At 40.0% G+C, this 22,538-nt stretch overlaps 1 protein-coding gene across 6 annotated transcripts; it reads left to right on the forward strand.

The window, feature by feature from the left end:
* Positions 1 to 656: 656 nt before the first annotated feature.
* On the forward strand, positions 657 to 22,313 carry LOC104242277 (transcription initiation factor TFIID subunit 5). Of its 6 annotated transcripts, none has more exons than XR_011400313.1 (21): positions 657 to 845; positions 2,713 to 2,985; positions 3,880 to 3,961; positions 5,597 to 5,675; positions 5,752 to 5,849; positions 5,934 to 5,990; positions 6,814 to 6,901; positions 7,433 to 7,539; positions 15,311 to 15,418; positions 15,610 to 15,758; positions 16,510 to 16,620; positions 16,705 to 16,774; positions 16,873 to 16,912; positions 18,796 to 18,960; positions 19,102 to 19,178; positions 19,612 to 19,728; positions 20,883 to 21,148; positions 21,268 to 21,363; positions 21,445 to 21,520; positions 21,601 to 21,713; positions 22,005 to 22,313. XR_011400313.1 is itself a non-coding variant. In XM_070147643.1 (20 exons), exons 2-20 carry the CDS (start codon positions 2,828 to 2,830, stop codon positions 22,020 to 22,022), a joined length of 1,965 nt encoding a protein of 654 aa, XP_070003744.1. In that variant the 5' UTR covers positions 657 to 845; positions 2,713 to 2,827; the 3' UTR covers positions 22,023 to 22,313. The 6 variants fall into 6 exon arrangements, 1 of the variants encoding a protein (XP_070003744.1); XR_011400312.1 differs by having other exon boundaries at positions 658 to 920; positions 15,607 to 15,758; XR_011400311.1 differs by having other exon boundaries at positions 658 to 845; positions 15,607 to 15,758.
* The last annotated feature ends 225 nt before the right edge of the window (positions 22,314 to 22,538 follow it).

A 22,538-nucleotide genomic window follows, 5' to 3' on the forward strand; every position in this document is an offset into this window, starting at 1 on the left:
CTTTTCTTTAGGATGTCATATATTCAGAAAAAATAATATCTTCTACAAAAAACTTAAAAAATAAATAATTTTACTGGCTTGTTCAGACGCCCCAGATTCGACGTTGTCTGCCTTGGCATCATGGTTTTGCGGATTGATCAATCGAAAAACATCAATTACCACATTCCTTTTAACACTCTGAATTGGATCCGATTACATAAAATTTGGGTGACTTATCAAAAACTAGAACATCTTGATAGTGGGATTCCCCAGTTATAAAGACAAAAACTTCAGTTCTAGAGCTGAAATTTTTCAGTTACAACACAAACTTCAGCTCTAGAGCTGAACTTCAGGCCCGTCTACTAGAATGCTGAAGTTTTGCGTGATTGCCTTTGTTACTTTAGCCCCGTGTGTTGAAGTTATGCGAAAAAGCAGGTACACTTGTAATTTTTTTTGCAAAACGGGCACAAGTTAAAATGTGATACAAAAAACGGGTATAGATGCAAATGTCCCAAAATAAAGGACTAAGAGCTCATTTGTTTGCAATTAATGAGGGTCTGAATCTGAATGAATCAGATCTTAGCCCATTAAGTATATTTGTTTTTTATTTTTAATAAGTCTGGATAGGTCTGGTTCGGTCAGACCTTTAATTGAGTCTTCATTCCGTGCAGAGGTTAAAAACACGCCTCTTTTTTCGGCGCTCCTTTTTTCTCTCTTGACATCAGGCTATTTCTTCTAAACCCAAAACAAATTTCATCCTTCACACGTCTCTCTCTTCAAGGATCAAGCAGCCGCCGAATCTTTTTCTGGATAAGATTTTGAAAATTATACTTGGAATTCTCCATCTTCTTTCCACTTTTCTAATGGTAAATTTCAGTTTCGAGTTTAGGGTTTAAAAACCCCCCTTTTAAAATACGATTGAGAAGGGGCTAAACTAGAAGGTTTTGCTTGCCTCTTATTTCACTTTTGGATATTCTATTTTGATTGAATCTCTGAATTTTCTGTAATTTTTCTTGATTTTGTTGACATCCTGATTCTCTAAATCGTAAATCTTAATTGGGACGTGTTCTAAATTGTTAGCAATGTTTTTTTCTCTTTTGCAGATTCACATAGTCCCTTTTGAACGTTCTTTTGTTTTCTTCAAGAATTGCATATTAGTTACTGAAATTCAATTTCTCTAGTTGAAATATAAACCTTAATTGGTGTTTATGAAGCTCGTCCAAAATTAAGAAACTTTGCTATGGCTAGAATTCGGATAATGAAGTTCTGTGTTGTTGAAATTAGAGCCGTTATAGTTTCATATTTGGCTAGAATTCTGATTATGTATACATAAGTAAGATTTATATTTCAGTGCTTTCTGAATATTTATGTGCTATTGATCTTGAATTATTCGTCATATGTTACATGTTTTATAATTGAACCATGCTTTCTTTTGTTTATTCAAGAATAGCTTCTTTACTTCCTCAATTTTTTTCCTATTTTGTGGTTAAGATCATACCATTTACTACATCTTTGCAATCTTCAAACAGATTATTATTTGCTTAGAAATATACAACTTATCTTCATGGGTGGCTCAAGAGTGAGGCTAGTAAAGCCTTCGCTTTAGGCCCCAAAAATTTTGAGGCCCCAAAAGTGTAATAATATTTTGACTTAGACAATTCTGAACTTTGTAGAAAAAAGTATAAAATTCGCGTAAAAAAAGGTTTTAAAAAAACAAAGAATATTTACTTTTTAACATAAGAAATATTCTAGAACTTCAAATTAAACTACTCAAATCTTTGTATTAGCAAATAATTTTTTTTACATCAAGATCCAAGGTAATGCATTGCAAACATATGGCTAACATCTTACTAATTTGAATTAACAATTGATAATATAAATAATAATATTACTAAATGAAGCTAAAAGTCATATATCTTGTATGAATACTTTACGTTCAAAATATTTTTTTGGTTACATTTCGTTACTACAATTGTTGTTATTATATATAATTTTCATTTATAGTTCAAATAGTTTAACAATTGGATCTTACATAAAATATTAATTTATATCTTATAATATTTCAATTTATCTCAAATAATAACTTTTTTTGTTCAAATTAATATTTTCACTAATTGATGTAATATTTAATCACTTTTTTTGAATTGTATATGTTTTTATCTTGATATATATATATATATATATATATATATATATATATATATATATATATATATATACGTATTCAGATGTTGAAAAACAAACAATCTTAATCATTCAGTGTTTTCTCTCCCAAGTTTTTCCCTTATAGTCCCTCACCTTCTTACCATATGCTTACGGCTAAATACAGGGAAGAGTTTAAATTTGACTTCAAATACTCATTCTTATCTAAGGGGGGAAAACAGCAAAGCACAGTCCAAATATGTTTTGAATAGTTTTTTGGACATTCTGATAGACTTGATACTTCTTTTTTATAAAACAATTTTGGTCACCATGTTTGAATTACTTGGAGAATTCCAGCTATGTTCTTTCTTGTTTTTAGTCCCTTTATTTGGTTATTGTTAATTGATCTGTCTCTCTTGTCAGTGTCCCCTGATGTTTGTTATGATAGGAGTTCTTCATTTAAAAAAATGGAATTCAGACAAGCTTGGAATTATTTTTTGATCTCTCTTCTTTCTTACTGTATTATTCAATCATATTTCTGTAATGCCTCAGATAAATGTTACTATCTCTACTAAGCTTTCTTGAACACAGACCCACAACGACGGTGTATTACTCCCTCCAGAAACCTCAAATCAAACTTCTCCATCTTACTTGTGAGCCTATAAACCCCAATTTGCTGCTTCACGAGTCCTTATATTTTTTCGCCATGGACGAAGAAGAAATAGAGAAAGCAGTGGTAGCGTATTTGAAGAAGAAGGGTTTCAAGCAAACTGAGCTTGCTTTTCAAGAAGAACAACAACTTAATAAAAACACAAATTCCCAGCTTGACCCTGACATTACCAAAAAAATCCTCTCTTTCTCTGAGTAAGTCTCTTCTTTTCCGTAATTGTTACTGTTTGACTACCTGGATCATTTTATATATGAGGTAAATAATTGGACTATGTAGGCTATAAATTATACGTTGTTTATCTCTGATAGTGGTTAGAAAATTTGTCAAATATGCAATTCAGCTGTACTTTTTCTATATAACCGTGGTGTACTTTCGGGCCAGCTTGCGCGCACCTCGACTAATTCCATAGGGTACTTGCTACCCCAGGTCTACCTAGGTTTGGACATATGGAAAGAAATCACCTTGTGTTTTTGCCTCTACCGGGATTGGAATCTGAGACCTCATGGTTCTCAACTCCACTTCATTCCAATAAACAGTTTTAAATGCTGTTTATTTGGACCTTTTTACCAACCTCATATAACTGCTTATTTTCAGCTTCAACATTTCTATCCTGACATATAATTGCTTATTCATGAAATCAACTCCAGTACTTAGTGCTTAAGAGTACTTTTATTCAATTAAGGCAAAACAGATTCTTAGTTGGTTGATATATAAGGGGTCTGCTAGTTGTTTTTACAGTAAGAAACTGCAACATTATGATCTAGAACCAATCTTCCAAGTAATGATGTATCCCTGTCATTTTGAACTTTTCTTGATACTGCTTCACAATTTTTCTGTGTATCATAATATGCTAGTGATAACATTGTACCATTTTCCTGATTCCTTTAGGAACTTTGGATTTTCAATCTAGTGATTGTGCTCGCTAAATGAAACGAACACATGGAAAGGGTTGTTTTACTATAACTTCTCGTTTAACGCTGACCGACTCTAAGTGAAAATCTTGGATGTTGTAATAAAGCAAAGCTTTTCTGGAAGTTTTCCTACACGCGTCTTTGATAGCATTGTGAATCTAATTTTCATGATTTCAGATTTGAAACTGGTCCTGAACGGTACCAAGAAGAATATAGCAAGCTTCGATCATGGGCTTATAGTTCACTTGATTTATATAAGGTTGGTCCCTTGAATTGTGCTGAAGCAGTATACATAGGAGGTATTTGATGTAGTATAATGATGGTTGTTTCCTTGATCAAATCACATGTGATGCACTAATGTAAGGCCTGTCACCAATTTAACCCCTATGTACACTCTTAAAGCTGGGTGTTTAGTTAGTTTTTTTTGCTGGAACAATTTACCCTGTTGAATTTTTGTACTTTATTAGCTCCGTGGTCATAGCATAGTTTTTTGTCCTCATGTATTGGAGCTAACTTTTGCCTATCTTTTGTACTCATTTGCATCTGCTTGATGCCTATTTATGAAACACCCTTACTTCATAAAAAATAAAAATAAATAAAAGGCCTGTCACCAGTAAAAAGCATTGGCAATAAATACATATGGAAAAGACCTATCAAAAAAATTAAAGTAAAATAAATAAAAAATGAACACATATGTAGAGGTCCTCTGTTATTTAAGCATTTCTATTCCTCAATATAATGTATTGGGGCGATTAAGTGAGCATCTTGACCTCTTAATTCTTAAGGTGCTATGTCTTTCTGGCAGTGAGGTCTTTGGAATTGAGTTCACATATTTCTGATTCTCATCTCTGGTTTATTGCCTGTGCTATAAGCGTAGCAGTGAGTCAATTTAGAGTTTCGGTAAACATAAGCATTCCAAGGCACCCAAGGATATGGCTTAGTGGTTAATGAAGTAGATTGAGAACCATGAGGTCTTAGGTCAAGTCCCAGCGGAGGCAAAAACACAAGGTGTTTTCTTCCCATTTGTCCAAGCATTGTTGGATAGAGTTACTTGGTACCTATGCTGTTGAGAGCTAGTAGGTACCCGGTGAAGTAGTCAAGGTGTACGCAAGCTGACCCGGACACCGCGGTTATCAATTAGGAAAAAAAAGCATGACAATTATATTAGGCTGTGTGATTGTACAAGGAAGATCCTTTCTGTTGAATTAATCTCTTTAGGCTTCATTATTCTGTGTTTTCAGTTAATCATTGAAGCTACCTTCAATTTATTGTCCATTTTTGTTTGCCTTTTAGGGTTTGTTATCAGCTCTTTCTGTCATTCATCCATCTCTCTCCATAAAATCCTTTCTGTTCAAATGGAAGGAATTTCATATCCTAATATAGGAGCTATTACAGATACACATGTAGCAATGTTAATGGCGAGTATTCTGTTTCCTTTTGGTCTTTTCTCTTTCTGGAAGGGGAGCCTTGGCGTAACTGGTAAAATTGCTGCCATGTGGCCAAGAGGTCACGGGTTCGAGCAGTGGAAACAACCTCTTGCAGAAATGCAGGGTAAAGCTGCGTACGATAAACCCTTGTGGTCCGGTTCTTCCCCGGACCCCGCGCATAGCAGGAGCTTAGGGCACTGGGCTGCGCTTTTTGCCTCTTCATGCAGTGCGGTTACGGGTTACAATACATTTCTGATTCGCAGAGTTGATATTTAACCTTTGTTAATTCTAACAGGTTGACCATTTTTTACTATATCGGGATTGTCAGCCTTTATCTTTCAATATGTAGACTCAAATTTTCAATGTGTAGGCTCATTTAAGATAACCTTATTTTTGTTAATTATTGTTATCCTCTTTCATTCGTTAAATGAGGGATTCATCTGAACATTTATATTTCAATCTTGCAGCACGAGTTGCTTCGTGTTTTATATCCTGTGTTTATTCATTGTTTCATGGAACTTGTCGCTAGAGGTCATATTCAAGAAGGTATACTTTATCAGTTACGTTTTGGTTGTTTCTGTATCATTGGGAGAAAATTATAACACAGTTCTTCTATTACCAGCTCGAGCCTTTTTTGATAGTTACCGTGAAGACCATGAGATGATGCATTTGCGTGATCTGCAGAAGTTAGAAGGTGTTCTCTCACCGTCCCATCTAAAGGTACATCACTATCCTAGCACCTATGCAGGCATCCTTTTGCATGCTTAAGTGTGTTATATGCTTACTGAATATCTTAAAATGCAGGAAATGGAATTTGCTCATTCTATACGGCTTAGCAAAGTGAACATAAAGATGTGCCAGGTACTCTCTTGATCCCTCTGCTTTTTCAGGCTGAAATTATCATATGTTGCTATAGTGCCTGTTAATGTCTCAACTGTGCAAGCCAAGCGTGTCTGGGGTTGTTAGCAACTGCTGACAAATGCATATTGTATTAAAAAGGAGGGAACAAAACGAACTTGTGTGATATTTTAATTTAGATTGTGTTCTCTTTTACTTCCTGATTTGGACCACCTTTATTCTGCTGTGAAACAACATGATTTAAAGATCTGTATTTTTTTTTGGGAACATTAAAGCATGAAATTCATAACAACTTGATCTAAAAAGAAAGAGCGTGAAATTGTAACATTTGCCATATTCCTGGTTCGTGCAGTAGCAAAACTCCTATTCATTAAGTTGATAACATAGTGAAGGCCACTACTTTAACTTACTGAGAAATATGATGGAAGGGTTGGGGGTGGGGGGTGGGGGGTGGGGGGAGTGACTAGTTCATCTCAAGGTCATGTATGTTTGTGGAACTGAACTATGATATTTTATGTGCTATTCTCATGACCAAGAATTATTATCATTATGCACATTAAAGGAGAAGTCATCTGCCTAATAATTTGTCTAGTGTGGTGGTTTTACGTGCAACTTGATAACTGTTTCTTGGCGAATGAGACAGATCTAACACCATTTGATATTTAACTTTTAACTTCTTGCCCAATTCAAAGAAAATTCTTAACTTCTTGTATGTAGTGTAACACCTTAAACATATTTATTTTTTGAGTATTTCAGTCTTTGCACCATGCACACATGTAGATTTCAACTTGATTAGCTTTTTGATTTGCTTTTCTACTCTGAACAGTACTCGTATGACCTTTTGCTGCAATACTTGCACAAGACAGAGTCTATTACAATGCTTGGAATCATCAATGAGCGCATAAATTTTCAAGGTGCAGTTCCCATCTTCGTCTGACAAACAAAGTTCCCACCTTTTCTGCACAACTTCATTCGTCCTTTCTATTTTCAGCTGTTTTAATTTGACCATTTTCATTTAGTTTAATATTTATTTCACCATTAAATGCTTAAAGAGGAGCAAAAACATCTTTCTATCTTCTTTGTTAAGGTAACCCAACCGAATGAGAAGGAAGAATAGAAAAAGTTGCGAGAGAACTGAAGCCTTCCACATTTAACCCCTCTTTTCTCTGATCCCTTTCCCCTGATACAACAAATGCCCATTAGTGCATCCACTGAAGAAAGACAGGGAAAAAGAAAAGTGACAATTCCAAATCACCTCCTTTCTTTCAAATCATTGTTTGTTTTGTCCCTCCAATGATCATTAACCATCTTTACCCTCGAAAACCACACATGTGACAGAACCCTTTACCTTGTTCTTCAATCATTATATAATCATCTACTGTAGTTTAGAGTTATGTATTTATTAAATTAAGTACAATATTAAGCTCATTTCTATCAAATGGCAGTTTCTCCTGGACAGCCTGGCTCCATATCTGATGATGCAGAAGTTGTAACTCTCGTTGGAAGTGGCCCTGATGCTAGCCTCTTAAATCAGAAAGAAATTCATTGGGGGGTAAGAAAACGATCGTACCAATAAAGCAATCTTATGCTTTTCGATGGAGGATGTAGTACTATCAGCTTAGACTATTTTATCTGTCAATACCTCGAGCTATTTGATGAATATTCTTGTTTGTTGGTTAGCTGCCCATGAAACAATAGCTGAGAAATCTTCCCATGCTAATGTGGAAGACTGAAATAAAAAAAAACCAAAAAAAAAAAAAACAATATAATCAAATTCCCTTACCAGCAGATAGTGGAGGGACTGCATTGAGTTGTTGAGAGGAGGGTAATTAGTGGGAGAATAGCAAAACCAGCAGATAGTGGAGGGCTGAGTGCATTGAGGTGTTCTTCCAGGATTTTTTTTGGAAAAAAGTGCCCTATAGTTCATCAAAGTAATCAGAGACTATTTGCATTCAGATCTGGACCCATTATTAAATTCTTTTGGGTAAAAACCGTGAGAGATTAGAGTATAGTTCTGAACAGAGACAAAAATACTTGGTGATTGCATCTCATCTGCCTAAGTATTGATGTATAGGGTTACATGAACATGTGCTAGTGGGAGGTAGCAGATACTCGGTGGAATAGTCGTGATGTGCGCAAGTTGGCCCAAATAACATCATTAGTGAAGGGGAAAACGAGAGAAAAAGAAGAGGGTGGAGCACGTGATTTTTCTCATTTATTTAAGCTTTGGTAGATAGAGTTATCCAGTGCCGGTGGGAGGTAGCAGGTAATTCGTGGAAATAGGTGAGGTGCGCACAAGCTGTGTCATGGGCGGCTTTTCAGCCGTGCCCCATGAACCCTTGGGCGCGCCCCGTGGCGTCCTAGCAAGCCTTCCAATGCCTAGCGCTACGGACGGCCCGTGGTCTTGGCCGCGCCAAGTGACAAGCGCGCATGTGCCTCTGTCGCCCCACCGATATCTCTCGCCAGCGCCCAACCGTAGGCAGATGCCAACAGCGCCGCGTGCGCAGACCCGGATGCCAAAGACTATGCTGCTGACAACGGACCTGTTTCTGCCTTATAGCAAACTAAGTCTTTTTCATTGTAAATATAGAGTAGTTTTATTCCATATACTTCCATTATGTTTCTCTAGCTTAATCAAGTCTAGTCTTGTAGCTTTGAATTATTTTTTTTAAGCATTATTAGGGGGATCAAGCAATCAAACTTTCTAGCAAGCAAACAATTCTCTGTACTGGTGTCTCTCCCCCTCGACACCGTGTTGCCTTTCTGTAATAGCTTTCATTAATGCAATCAAGCTTTCTTTCATTCTCAATTCTCATTCCTGTTCTCTCAATTGCTCTTGGCATTGGTTTTCCCGTACGACACTGACAATCTAGTCTAGCTTACGGAGGGGACCTCAGTTGGCGGACATCAACTGCACTGACATCAGTTGCTTAGCCTTACGTCGCCCTTCCAAGGAATCTCAGGAAGGCGCCGCGTAACAGTTGGTATTAGAGCCTAGGCTCGACATCGGATGAGGGAACGCATTGCCATTACCACCATTTCTGACCATGGTGAATCATGGGGACCGCATTGCGGCCCTTGAACAGACGGTTGACGGATTACTGCCCATCATGGATACGGTGCCTGAACTAAGAACCAGCCTAGGGCAAAGGTTGGACGACCTGGACCGCAGGGTGCTCCAGGCCGAAGTTGACATAGAAAACATCAGTCGTGACTCCGAGGTAGATCGGCAAACGGCAGCCACAAAGGCACCCGAAATTTTTGGCAAATTCGAGGGCCTCCAACAGGAGCGTGCCGAGGATTTAGCTTACAGGGCACAAGAGGCAGACAGGGTGACTGCCATGCAACAAACTATTGACGACTTGACAGGCAAGCTCAATGTCGTCAATGCTGCTTTACCGGGCCTGCTGCGAGGCGGTGGAAACCAGATCGGGGGCGCTGCAAACCCCACCTCCGCGACACAAAAACTGAAAATTCCTGAGCCAAAGCCATACAGTGGAGCTAGGAATGCCAAGGAAGTGGAGAACTTCATCTTTGATGTCGAACAATATTTCGATGCTGTTGGGGGCCTAGAAGAAGCTAAGAAGGTAGCAACTGCTGCCATGTATCTTCAGGGTGATGCTAAACTCTGGTGGCGGGTGAAATACGAAGCCATCAAGGCCGGTGAAGATGCTCTCGAAACATGGGCAGAACTGAAGGCAGCCATCCGCCTACAATTCTTCCCCGAAAATGTTGAATACAATTCAAGGAGAAAGCTACGGGAGCTCCGTCAGACCAAATCTGTGCGGGACTACGTGCGGGAATTCTCCGCGCTCATGCTAAGCATACGCGACATGGGGGACAAAGACAAGCTCTTCACTTTCCTAGAAGGGCTAAAACCTTATGCCCGTATGGAGCTACAAAGACAACGGGTAGATACCCTGCCCAAGGCGATCCAAGCAGCTGAATGCCTTGGGGACTATCAAATGGAAGCTCGGAAGGATAGGCCTCAGCCGCCTGCCCGAGCGGGATTCAAAGGGGGCCAGTCTAGCAATGGTGGCCCTAGCAGAAGTGGGGGAGATCGAAGCTCAACCAAACCTAAGGCTCCCTCCACAGGCAGCAACAGTGCTGCATCTAACAACAATGATCGGGGGAGGAAGCCTCCTTCAGGGTGCCGTCATTGTGGCGGACCACATTGGAACAATGAGTGCCCACATGCACAGATGAATGCCCATCAGACTTTTGATGATGGGACAGATGACGATTCAGACGATGCGGATCAGACTGAACCCGTAGGTGCCTTCAATGCAATTGTTGGCTCCATTTCTGAGGCATTAGCAGAGACTAGTGCTGGTATCCGTAAGAAGAAGGACCCATGTCCCGTCACCAAGAAAGGGAAAAAGAAGGCGGATGATGAGACTCCTCTTAAGCACGAGAGGACCTTAATGTTCGTTGAGATGAAGGTGAATGGCAAGCCCATTCGGGCCATGGTAGACACGGGTGCTACCCACAACTACTTAGCCTCGACTCAGGTGGAGCGCCTTGGTCTAGTTGTAGGGAAAGGTAGAGGCCGTGTCAAGGCTATCAACTCACCTCCCCAGCCAGTGGGTGGAATAGCCAAAGAAGTACCGGTGAAGCTTGGCCCTTACGAAGGAAAATTCAACCTGCGCGTGGTGATCATAGATGACTTTGAGTTGATAGTTGGATTGGAATTCCTGAGGCAAACCAACACCATGCCTGTACCGTATGCTGACATGTTACTGATGATGGGAGCAAACGGGACCAAGCCCTGCATTATCCCGTGCATACCCATGAAGATGGCCGTTGAAAACATCTCGGCCTTGCAGTTGAAGAAGGGGGTCAAAAGAAATGAACCCACGTTCCTGGCAACCCTCTGCATTGAAGATGTAGAACGCTCCTCGGGCCCCATTCCTGAGCCCGTGAAGGAGCTACTACTAGAGTTTGAAGATGTCATGCCACAAGACATGCCAAAACGACTACTGCCTAGGTGCACTGTGGACCATGAGATTGAGCTGATGCCAGGTGCGAAGCCACCCGCCCGGGCGCCTTACAGAATGTCACAACCCGAACTCACCGAGCTTCGGAGATAATTGACGGAAATGCTAGACACAAGGATTATCGTGCCCTCCAAATCCCCATACGGGCCCCCTGTGCTATTCCAAAAGAAACATGATGGTAGTCTACGACTCTGTGTGGACTATCAGGCTCTAAACAAAATTACTGTGAAGAACAAGTACCCTATTCCGCTAATGGCAGACTTGTTCGATAGACTGGGTGGTGCGACGGTGTTCACCAAAATAGACCTGAAGACAAGTTATTGGCAAGTTCGAATTGCAGAGGGTGATGAGCACAAGACGACCTGTGTGACAAGATATGGGTCGTACGATTTCCTAGTTATGCCATTCGGCTTGACTAACGCCCCAGCTACGTTTTGCACTTTGATGAACCAAGTCTTGCGAGAGTATATTGATGAATTCGTGGTGGTCTACTTGGATGACATTGTGGTATATAGCCAAACATTGGAGGAATACCTGATGCACTTGCGGAAGGTCCTAGCTCGATTGCGGGAGCATGAACTATATGCGAAGCTATCTAAGTGCTCCTTTGCTCAAAAGCAAATTAACTTCCTCGGACATGTCATCGAGGAAGGGCGGATCAAGATGGACCAGCAGAAGATTCAGGCAATCACAGATTGGCCGCCGCCTAAGGATATCCACGCCTTGAGGGCGTTCCTTGGTCTATGCAATTTCTATCGACGATTTGTGAAAAACTACTCCCTCATTGCAGTACCATTGACAGAACTCCTCAAGAAGGTCACGCCTTGGGAATGGGGACCCAAGCGAGCGGAGGCCTTCAACGCATTGACAGCGGCTATGTCTAGTAGCCCCGTCTTGGCCCTTCCTGATCTGGCCAAGCCATTCGAAGTACAAACAGATGCATCTAACTATGCCCTCGGTGGAGTCCTGCTACAAGAAGGGCATCCTGTAGCGTACGAGAGTCGGAAGCTGAAAGATGCTGAGCGGCACTATGCCGCCCATGAGAAAGAATTATTAGCTGTCGTCCACTGCTTGCGCCTCTGGAGGCACTATCTGTTGGGGACCCCGTTCGTGGTCAAGACAGACAACACAGCTGTTAGCCATTTCATGACCCAACCGAAGTTGAATGGTCGACAGGCCAGGTGGCAGGAACTCCTAGCTGAATTCCACTTCAACCTGGAGTACCGAAGTGGGAAGACCAATCATGTTGCTGATGCGCTCAGTCGAAGAGCTGATCTAGCATCGGTGTGCCTACTCGCCACCCTAAGGGGGAGCGAAGTAGCCACCTCCATCAAGGACCAGATACAGGATTTACTCATCAAAGATCCTGCTGCACAGTATTTGGTTGATTTGGTAGGACAGGGCAAGACTCGCCAGTTTTACATGGAAGATGGTTTTCTGAAAGTGAAAGGGAACTGACTTTATGTTCCTAAAGGAGGAGATCTGCGAAGGACTCTTCTGGCGGAATGTCATGATACTCTGTGGGCCGGCCATCCCGGTGAAGAACGCACCATGGCATTACTTCGCCGTGCATATTATTGGCCTCAAATGGCCGATGACGTGCTCAGTATGTGAAGACTTGTCTAGTATGCCAGAAGGACAATTAAGACCGCTTAACGCAGGCGGGACTCTTGGAACCACTAGCTGTCCCAAAGAGACCTTGGGAAAGTGTTTCCCTGGATTTCATCACCGGATTGCCCAAGGTCGGAGATCTAACAACTATCTTGGTTGTGGTAGATCGGTTTTCCAAGTATGCTACCTTTATTGCTGCCCCACAATATATATCAACAGAAGATACAACTCGACTCTTCTTCTCTCATGTCGTCAAATATTGGGGCCTGCCCAAAGACATTGTTAGTGATCGTGACTCACGCTTCACTAGTAACTTTTGGACCCAACTCTTTAAGTGCCTTGGGTCGAAGCTGAGTCACAGCTCAAGTTTTCATCCGCAATCTGATGGCCAGACGGAGCGGTTCAATGGTATGTTGGAGGAATATCTCCGTCATTTTGTAACCGGATCGCAGAAGAATTGGGTGAAGCTTCTGAATGCTGCTCAATCGTGTTTCAATTCACAAAAGAGCTCTAGTACAAATAAAAGCGCTTTTGAAATTGTTATCGGACAGCAACCGCTACTCCCACACACAGTCAATGCACCAAATATGTCTAAATCTCCTCGAGCTGCTAGCTTCTCTAAAGAGTGGAAGCAAAATTTGGAGATAGTGGGGAGCTATCTTGTCAAGGCTCAAAAGCGGATGAAGAGGCATGCTGATCAGGATCGTCGCTTTGTTGAATACCAAGTAGGAGACAAAGTGATGGTCAAAATTCCAAAGCGTTACTTATTTGCGGGGGTCCATGACCCTCGCCTATTGCAAAAATACATTGGACCCTTGTCCATTGAAAGGCGCATTGGGAAAGTTGCATACCGGGTGGATACCCCAGCTTGGTGGAAAATTCATCCTGTCTTCCATGTCAGCCTCCTGAAACCTTTTCGGGAAGACACGGAGGATCTTTCAAGGAGCCAGCTCACAATACCCAATATTCGAGGGCCCAATTCAACCGGGAAAAGGCGTGTTGAAGCTATACTTGATGATAGAGTGATTCATGCCTCAAGGAAAGATCACCAAGAGTTCTTGGTGAAATGGCAGGGCTGTGATGCAGAGGAGAACACTTGGGAGACGGGAACAAACCTCAAAGCCTACAAGAGCCTAATTGAAGATTATCTTGCAAGTAAGGCGCCGAGGACGTCGCCAACTCAGGTGGGGGAGAATGTCATGGGCGGCTTTTCAGCCGTGCCCCATGACCCCTTGGGCGCGCCCCGTGGCGTCCTAGCAAGCCTTCCAATGCCTAGCGCCACGGACGGCCCCGTGGTCTTGGCCGCGCCAAGTGACAAGCGCGCATGTGCCTCTGTCGCCCCACCGATATCCCTCGCCAGCGCCCAACCGCAGGCAGATGCCAACAGCGCCGCGCGCGCAGACCCGGATGCCAAAGACTATGCTGTTGACAACGGACCTGTTTCTGCCTTATAGCAAACTAAGTCTTTTTCATTGTAAATATAGAGTAGTTTTATTCCATGTACTTCCATTATGTTTCTCTAGCTTAATCAAGTCTAGTCTTGTAGCTTTGGATTATTTTTTTAAGCATTATTAGGGGGATCAAGCAATCAAACTTTCTAGCAAGCAAACAATTCTCTGTACTGGTGTCTCTCCCCCTCGACACCGCGTTGCCTTTCTGTAATAGCTTTCATTAATGCAATCAAGCTTTCTTTCATTCTCAATTCTCATTCCTGTTCTCTCAATTGCTCTTGACATTGGTTTTCCCGTACGGCACTGACAATCTAGTCTAGTGTACGGAGGGGACCTCAGTTGGCGGACAGCAACTGCACTGACATCAGTTGCTTAGCCTTACGTCGCCCTTCCAAGGAATCTCAGGAAGGCGCCGCGTAACAGCTGGTCCGACACCTTTTTTATATATAAAAATGAGCTACTAGTTGTTGACATGTGATAAGCTTACTCCTTTGCGTACTATCTACTAATATTGGCTAATGAGAGAAGTCCTGGGTGATCATTGCTCCGATGCTTCGGGTGAAACCAATTCCCAAGGTGTGACAGGCGGCGTGTACAAGGCCCTGGTACATATTCACCGAGGCATGCTGATTGTAGCTATTCTAGGTTCGTGTTTTGTGATATTGAGGATTGCTTGGGTTATGCTTTTGAAAAATGTTGGCTTAAATGAACTGTTAAGAGAAAGTGTTAGCTTAAATGTGTTAGTATCTAGTGCTGCTATGTTACTTGGACTAAGCGTTTTGGCCAAATGCCTGGTGTTGACATGACACCTGGTGCGGGTGGAATTCATGTTGGATCTGGTCAAATAAGGTGAATAGTTTGACTTTCATTTGGCAGATGAAGAGACTGGAGAGAGTCAAAAGATAAAGAACCTAGTGATGGATTTTCCCCTTCTCTTTCCCCTCATTCTCTTTTTGTTGTTATTGGGGATGGTAGCTTTTTCTTCCTTTAAGAGGGGCTTTTCCACATAACTTTTGGCTCAAATATGTGATAGGCTTAATAAGTTATGCAAAAGTATGGTAGCAGCCCTAATGTGATGATGCTTCATAACATGACCTACCTTTGATATTCCATTGGTATCCACATATCCTAGACAGAACTTTTCGAGCCTGACACCTTGACATGAATCATATCTCACGCTCTTTCAAGAATCTGTGTACTGTAGGTCTTCTGTGTTTTAAATTTTTATTCCCAGGAGATGTGTTAACAATTTAACTTGTGGCAGCTGCTTGAAGACTCTTTAGAAGAACGGTTAGAAAAGACAGGAGGTATGGTTCCAGATTCGGAAAAGTTTGATGGAGATCCTAAGGAAGGAGAAGTGGAAGAAAACAAGGTATTGAGTTCCTGTCAGTTCATTTCCCACTTAAATTAATTGATAAGTATTTCCCACTTAAATTATTGTTTATCTTATATTTCATTATTGGCGTAAATTTAATTTGGTGTACATCCTTCCACATTTTTTCTTCTTCTGAAAAGATGACATCCTTTGTCATTTACCGTTTGTATCTGCTTTCTTTTCAGAAGAAGTCAGTTGAAGGTGGAAAGCAAGGCGCATCTCTTAAAAAGCAAAAGAAGGACAAAGTTGGGGTTGCAACAGGAAAATCTTCTCGTACAGAGGGCAGCACAGTGACAACTGCACCACGTGTCAAACCGGAACTTGCTTTACCTGCTATGTATTCCTCAGATTGTCCTCTTATTTTACTTACCAAAAGAAAAAAAGAGGATGCCCTATTATTTTTTCTCTCACTACTACATTCCCCTTCCCTCACTTGGAAAAGACACTCTTTCGGAGGTCGTAATTTTATTTCAAATACTGTTATGATCTGTTAGGGAAACATGCCAGTAAGGATTCGTATAGTTGACTCCAACTTGTTATAACTGAGGCGTAGTTGTTGTTGTTGTTGATCCGTTAGGGAAACATTTATACTGCTAAGGAGTTGTATCAAAAAGGAATATTGCATAGGATGAGGAAAATAAGATTGACCAGCAATCCGCTGCAGCATGTCATGCTCATAGTATATTTCCGTATGTTCATTCACATTCTCTTCCAATATATAGTGGTCTTTAAGCATGAAAAATATGGATGCAAGGGAACAGATAAATAAAGTGTTTTCTTGTATGCTTGTACCAACCATACTATTTGTCATATCTTTGGAAAGGGGAGCATATTTCCTGAAATGAAATTATATTTTACGTATGTTATCATTCTCAAAAAAATGAAATTATATATTAGATGGTCTTTTGCTCTTGATTCTTTCTCTTTGTTTTCTTTTCCCAAAAATCCTACTTTAGTTAAAGCTTTCTCTGAGACTTTTCCTTGATTTGAAGTTGGTAAATCTTTGACAGAATTGATCTAAAACATATGCTGCTTCCTATTTCTAGGATCTTGGATCATTCTTATAACTGAGAAAATATTTGTCACAGTCCTGCAGAGGTAGAACATTCTATTCTGGAAGACTTGAGGAACCGTGTGCAGTTGAGTAATGCAGCATTGCCCTCTGTTAGCTTCTATACATTTGTTAATACACATAATGGGTAAGTTTCAGGATCTTGAATCTTGTGTAGAATTTCTTTCCAGTTGTCCTGTTCTTAGTTGAGTTTACCTGTAAATCTTTGTAGACTAAACTGTGCATCAATATCACACGACGGATCACTCGTGGCTGGTGGATTCTCAGACTCGTCTTTGAAGGTGTTTGTAGCTTCTGAATAGCGTTGATATTTTGTTATCACAAAGTAATGTGTCTGTTGATCCTTGACCACCTTCTTATCTAAGTCCACATTTTACAGGTTTGGGACATGGCAAAGCTTGGGCAACAAACTGGTCCATGTAAGTCCAACATGATAGTCCTTCCCAATGCTATTGCTATTTTCATGTTTCAAGATGTATATTAGTCAATAGAGGTGGTATGGGTGCCTTGTAATACCTCGGTAAGTCAGAGTACAACTGGCAAACCAGACAGCAATTTTTCTTGTCCTTTTTTTGATTTCTTTGATAAGTAGATAAAATATTATTTCACTGTAAAACTGCAGTAGGGTTGTGAAGTTAGTTACATCACAAAGACTCTTGGTGGGAGGGATAGGGGACACTAAAGCTTAACTACCTCTAAGCTACTGGATTTGATAGCTCTTATTCACCTTGCAGAAGGGATATAGACAGATATCTCATAGTTCCCTACAAAATCCTGTGAAATCAGCTGATACACTATTCTTTATGTCACATCAGCAGTCGAGATTAATTCTTAAACTGATATCCACTAGATAAGAAATTACGCTCTCCAGCCCGTAGGGCTTTGGTCTAAGTGGTAAGAGTGTTGCGCGCCATGTGTCTATTAGGCGCACGTCACTAGTTCGAACCTTAGCAGACAAAAGCCTGGTATTTAAGTCGAGAGGGGGAGAGGGATGGACCCATTATCTACCGAGTTTCGAACAGGTTCTCAGCTAGCCCTCAAGGATTTCTCAGTCAGCAGAAAAGGAAAAAGAAAAGAAACTACTATCTTCATGCTAATTGTTTTTTGAGGGCGAATCTAAGCCACTTTAAAGGCTGCTAACTTTGAATAATTCATCTATCAAAACTAGAATCTACATATTCAGAGACTATATGAAAGGCTACTGTTTTTGATTGAGGGAGTAGTCGTCGTTGTTCTTGCCATCAAAACCATATGAAAGATTACAAGTTGCTATTCTTTCATTTCAAAGCTATGAAAATATATAAAAGTCTCAATCAAGGATCGATTTGTTTGACTCTCTAGTAGCAAAATAGGACTACTTTCGGGCCAAGGCAGTATTGTTCTAGGTGCCTTTGCGGCCCAGCTTTTTCAAGAACAATTAAAAAGACTTGGTCACGAACTACCCATTGACCTTTGTTCTCCACTTTGTCCCCTGCTTCCATGCGTAATGTCTAGCAACCTTCTGGAATGGGATTAATGTTAGATATCTCATGCTCAACCCCCAAATATTAATTGAACAACCTTCTGGTCTAATAGATGTCCCACTCTTTCTTGCTGGTTCTATAACCAAAGACGGTCTTACTTCTTCCTTAGACAAGCACGCATACCTGTTTGCAGCTCTTACCTGCTTTGCCATGAGCATTATCATGTATAGTCATGGTAATGTAGGGTGGAACTCATTTTACACGTGCAAGTGCATGTATTAACTTGTGACACCCAAGTCTTGACCATGCTAACGCCATTACTTGGTGATGATTAAGATTTCTTTTTGAGCTGAAAATGTACTCATGCATAATTGTTGATTACGTAAAAGTAGTATTTAGATGCCAGGAAGGGATTCTTTTGTGGAGCTCATTTTACACGTGCAAGTGCATGTATTAACTTGTGACACCCAAGTCTTGACCATGCTAACGCCATTACTTGGTGATGATTAAGATTTCTTTTTGAGCTGAAAATGTACTCATGCATAATTGTTGATTACGTAAAAGTAGTATTTAGATGCCAGGAAGGGATTCTTTTGTGGAGCTCTAGTTATGCTAGCTATAATCGAAACTTGGAAGTGTGTGTTATTCTCAACTCTATGATGTCCTAAATTAGAATAAGTAACCTTGTCTCTTAGCAGAGTGTAAACTTGTACGCATTTAAGATATTACAATAGAAGTCATTGTTAATGCCCCCCCCCCCCACCCCCAAAAAAAAAAAAAACACACACACACACACACACAACGAAAAAGGAATAGTTGATGAACAGTACTAGAACCAGCTTTTTTGCAGGGGGAAACTGATTCACCTTCTAGTGAGCATGTGCTTGGCTCAAGTGGTGGAAGAAGATGTTATACATTATTTCAGGGCCATTCTGGCCCTGTTTATTCTGCGTCCTTTAGTCCGTACGGGGATTTTCTTCTATCTTCTTCATCAGATTCAACAAGTATGATATCATATAACTCTTCTTGCTATTAGCTCTATGTCGTTTTTTATTCATTTAGATTCTGATAGTTACTGCAGTTTTGGTGTGCACACTCTAACCATGAGCTCGTATGACACCCTTTTGCTAAATATTTCTATGCAGTTCGCTTATGGAGTACAAGGTTAAATGCTAATCTTGTTTGCTACAAAGGCCACAATTACCCAGTATGGGATGTTCAGGTTGGTGGCTAGTTTGTCATTTGTTAAGTTTGGTATGATGATTCCTTTTTTGACTGTAAATGTGGTAGTAATATATTTGCAATCACTTTGAGTAACTCACCTAAAAGACTATATTCTTCTGGGCATGTCTTATTCCACTTTGTTTTATTGGTCGTCAAATGAAATACAGCCCAAGTTTAATGGATTTTCTATGCATTATTGAAGCCATGTTCTAATGTCAAAAATTATAAGTTTTCCCTTGGAGATAAATGACAGGAACCCATGTTCTAGTGTCAAAAAGAAGTTTCATAGTGTTATAGCTACCGCTTATTGCAGCTTGAGCTAGCTAGATTACCATATTTCTATTGTTAACATGTTTTAGTTGTCTCCTCTCTTGAGCAGTTGGTGCTTGCTCATGGTGAGTTATAGTTTTCACTTCACGTTTTGTGTGCAGTTTAGTCCAGTTGGTCATTATTTTGCCAGTTGTTCACATGACCGCACTGCAAGAATCTGGTCTATGGACAGAATACAGCCTCTGAGAATAATGGCCGGACACTTATCAGATGTGGATGTGAGTACCTATTTTGTGCCCCATTCACTGGTGACTATTTTCTGATCTGATCTATGTAGGCATCCATATCACTCTATGTGGCTGGTATTATACATCTTAATTTACTTGACCCACTTTCATATTTGTCCCCCATAGTTACTTGGCTACTTCTATAAAATGGCAAGCTTTACATGTTCAAATAACCAAATTAGTACTCCCTCACATCCCGATTTATATGATATCTGTCTGTTTTGGGATGCCCCAAAATGTTCGACATCATACCAATGCTAATATTGCTCTATATAGCTTTTACAAATTACAAGAATCCAAGTTTGTTTAACTATTCATATTTTAAAACTTTTTTTATGATGTTTTCTAATGGGACAGAGGTAGTATAATATTTCTTTTCGCGTTGATTTGGTATATTCTCAACAATAATTGACTCTTCATCATGTGAACTGTTATTTCTAATGTATCTCTAACTCCAATATGATAATCCATCTATCTTTATTTTTATAGTCTCTGCAAATGGAACGGGGAGAGTAACTTTTACCTTGGTATCAAGTAGCTTATAAACAAGAGCAACTTTTTTTTTTAAACTTGGATAACATTTGGGGAAGTGTTTACCTAGTTTGTACCATGTATACGAAGGGAAATTTATTTTGTGGGATGAATTTTAGCAGAAATGGTTGAGTTCTATGAAGTAGCATTGGAGGTGCATGATAGACATCCATATTGTAATTTTTCTATTTAAAATAAATGGCAATTATTTAATGTACTTAATTAATTCCAAACAAGTCATCATGCTTTACTAAATCACTCTGAGTGTTACGCTTAGGAGAAAAAGTGATTTACTCTTTTTCCTTCTCCGTTGGTGGCGACCACTATTATACTAGAAAAGGAATGAAGGTTGAATATTTTATTTGGAGAGATTGGGCACTAATGAAATGCTCTTACTATAACCATAACAGAATATTCTGAATTTGGATTAAAAACTATATTTCATTAGCATAATGAATTTACAATTGATCATTAAAATGGTCTAAGAAGGTATAGTAAAATACCGGTAGGATAGAACTGTTCAGTTGCTCTGCGATGTTGCCTGGAAGCATTTTCAATTAGTAATTTCCTTTCAATGAACATAAATCTAAGAACATGTTGAATTCACCATGTAGTGTGTGCAATGGCATGCAAACTGCAATTACATTGCAACTGGATCAAGTGACAAAACTGTACGCTTGTGGGATGTCCAAAGTGGCAACTGTGTCAGGATTTTCATTGGTCATAGGAGTATGATCCTGTCATTGGCAATGTCTCCTGATGGTCGATATATGGCATCAGGTGATGAAGATGGAACAGTCATGATGTGGGATCTCTCAAGTGGACGTTGTATTACTCCTTTGGTTGGACACTCCTCCTGTGTATGGTCACTTGCTTTTAGGTAGGGAAGGACTTTCAGTTATAGAACTAAACCTTTTCTCCGTGTACTTTCAGAGGTGCACTCAAGTATGAAGTTCATGAAAGATGATTGATATTTCAAGCTTATTTGTCCTATTTCAGTGGTGAAGGTTCACTTCTTGCATCTGGCTCTGCTGATTGCACTGTGAAATTATGGGATGTAACCACAAGCACAAAAGCGCCACTGAAAGAAGAGAAGTAAGTTTGACTTAAGCAAACATATACTCTGGCATTTACTTTCTTTTAGATTGCTAATACCAAGTGCTCTCTCTCAAACAGCAAACCTGGAATTAACAATAGGCTTCGATCATTGAAGACCCTGCCGACAAAAGCTACTCCAGTCTATGCTCTGCGCGTAAGAGTTATCATGATTCTTTCTTTCTATGGTTTTATTATGGGATCCTCTAAAAGTTGCTTGTTATACTCTGAGAGCAGTTTTCTCGAAGAAATCTTCTATTTGCTGCTGGAGCTTTCTCGAAGGGTGCATGAATCCCTTGCTATAAAGTTTCTTGATGTGAGATCACATCATTGTGGCCTTGCAAAATTTGGTATGTCATCTCAATGGCAAGCCATCCTTCTCACACCTCAGTTCTAATAAACTTATGTTAGAGGAGCAACTCATATTGGTGATACCTGTATCTCACTTACAATCTTGTGTCGCTTGGTGTATTTTAAGCATGCGGTGGGGAGTTAAAAAATTTTCTGTTTCTATGGTGGATAAACATTAGATATGTAAATGCAAGACATCTTTTATTTGTTGTGGTGGATAAACATAAGTAAACTCTAATCTAGTATATTGTTCTTAAAATGCTAATGGTCCTTTTCTATTGTAATTTCAGAGATGGAGTCATGGCTAGTCAGGTCGTGCAATTGCCGATAATCATAGTTACTATCTGCTAGAGCTCTCTTTGTGGTGTGACTGCTCAAGCATTTGTAGTCTAGTGTATTTTCACCATGGTAGTTTACAGACCCTTTCCTAGTTTCTACTTTTGTGGATTATATGTAATATTTTGCTGAACTAGAAAGTGTTTAGCACATTATAGCTTGTGAACACTTGCTTCGAAATTTTCTGTATTTAGGGGTTTTAATGAATTTTACTGATTGCTTCTACTATTTGAATGAAGCAACTACAACTGCCAGTTTTCAGAGACTTGATCTTTTTCGGTTTAAGAGCACATTTCTCTCTACATGGGTCAAGGGATATTGAATTTTATTTGCAAAGATAGTAGTTTGTTAATTTTAACAAGCGATTACAAACATAGCCACCATAAGAAGCTGGCTTTATATTTTTAGGAAAACCAAAAATAAAACAGAAAATGAAGGGAGATTAGACCAAATACATAGACAGCCCCTTATAACAAACTAGTTGGCAT

This window comes from Nicotiana sylvestris, chromosome 6 (assembly GCF_000393655.2).
Source record: "Nicotiana sylvestris chromosome 6, ASM39365v2, whole genome shotgun sequence".
In the NCBI taxonomy this organism is placed as follows: Eukaryota; Viridiplantae; Streptophyta; class Magnoliopsida; order Solanales; family Solanaceae; genus Nicotiana; species Nicotiana sylvestris.

Excerpts from the sequence above, each read along its gene's own strand:
- LOC104242277 (XM_070147643.1), top strand. The coding sequence starts at position 2,828 with ATGGACGAAGAAGAAATAGAGAAAGCAGTGGTAGCGTATTTGAAGAAG. Across the intron at positions 21,149-21,267 it reads GTATGGTCACTTGCTTTTAG|TGGTGAAGGTTCACTTCTTG; the intron begins GTAGGGAAGGAC and ends GTCCTATTTCAG. Across the intron at positions 21,364-21,444 it reads GCGCCACTGAAAGAAGAGAA|CAAACCTGGAATTAACAATA; the intron begins GTAAGTTTGACT and ends TCTCTCAAACAG.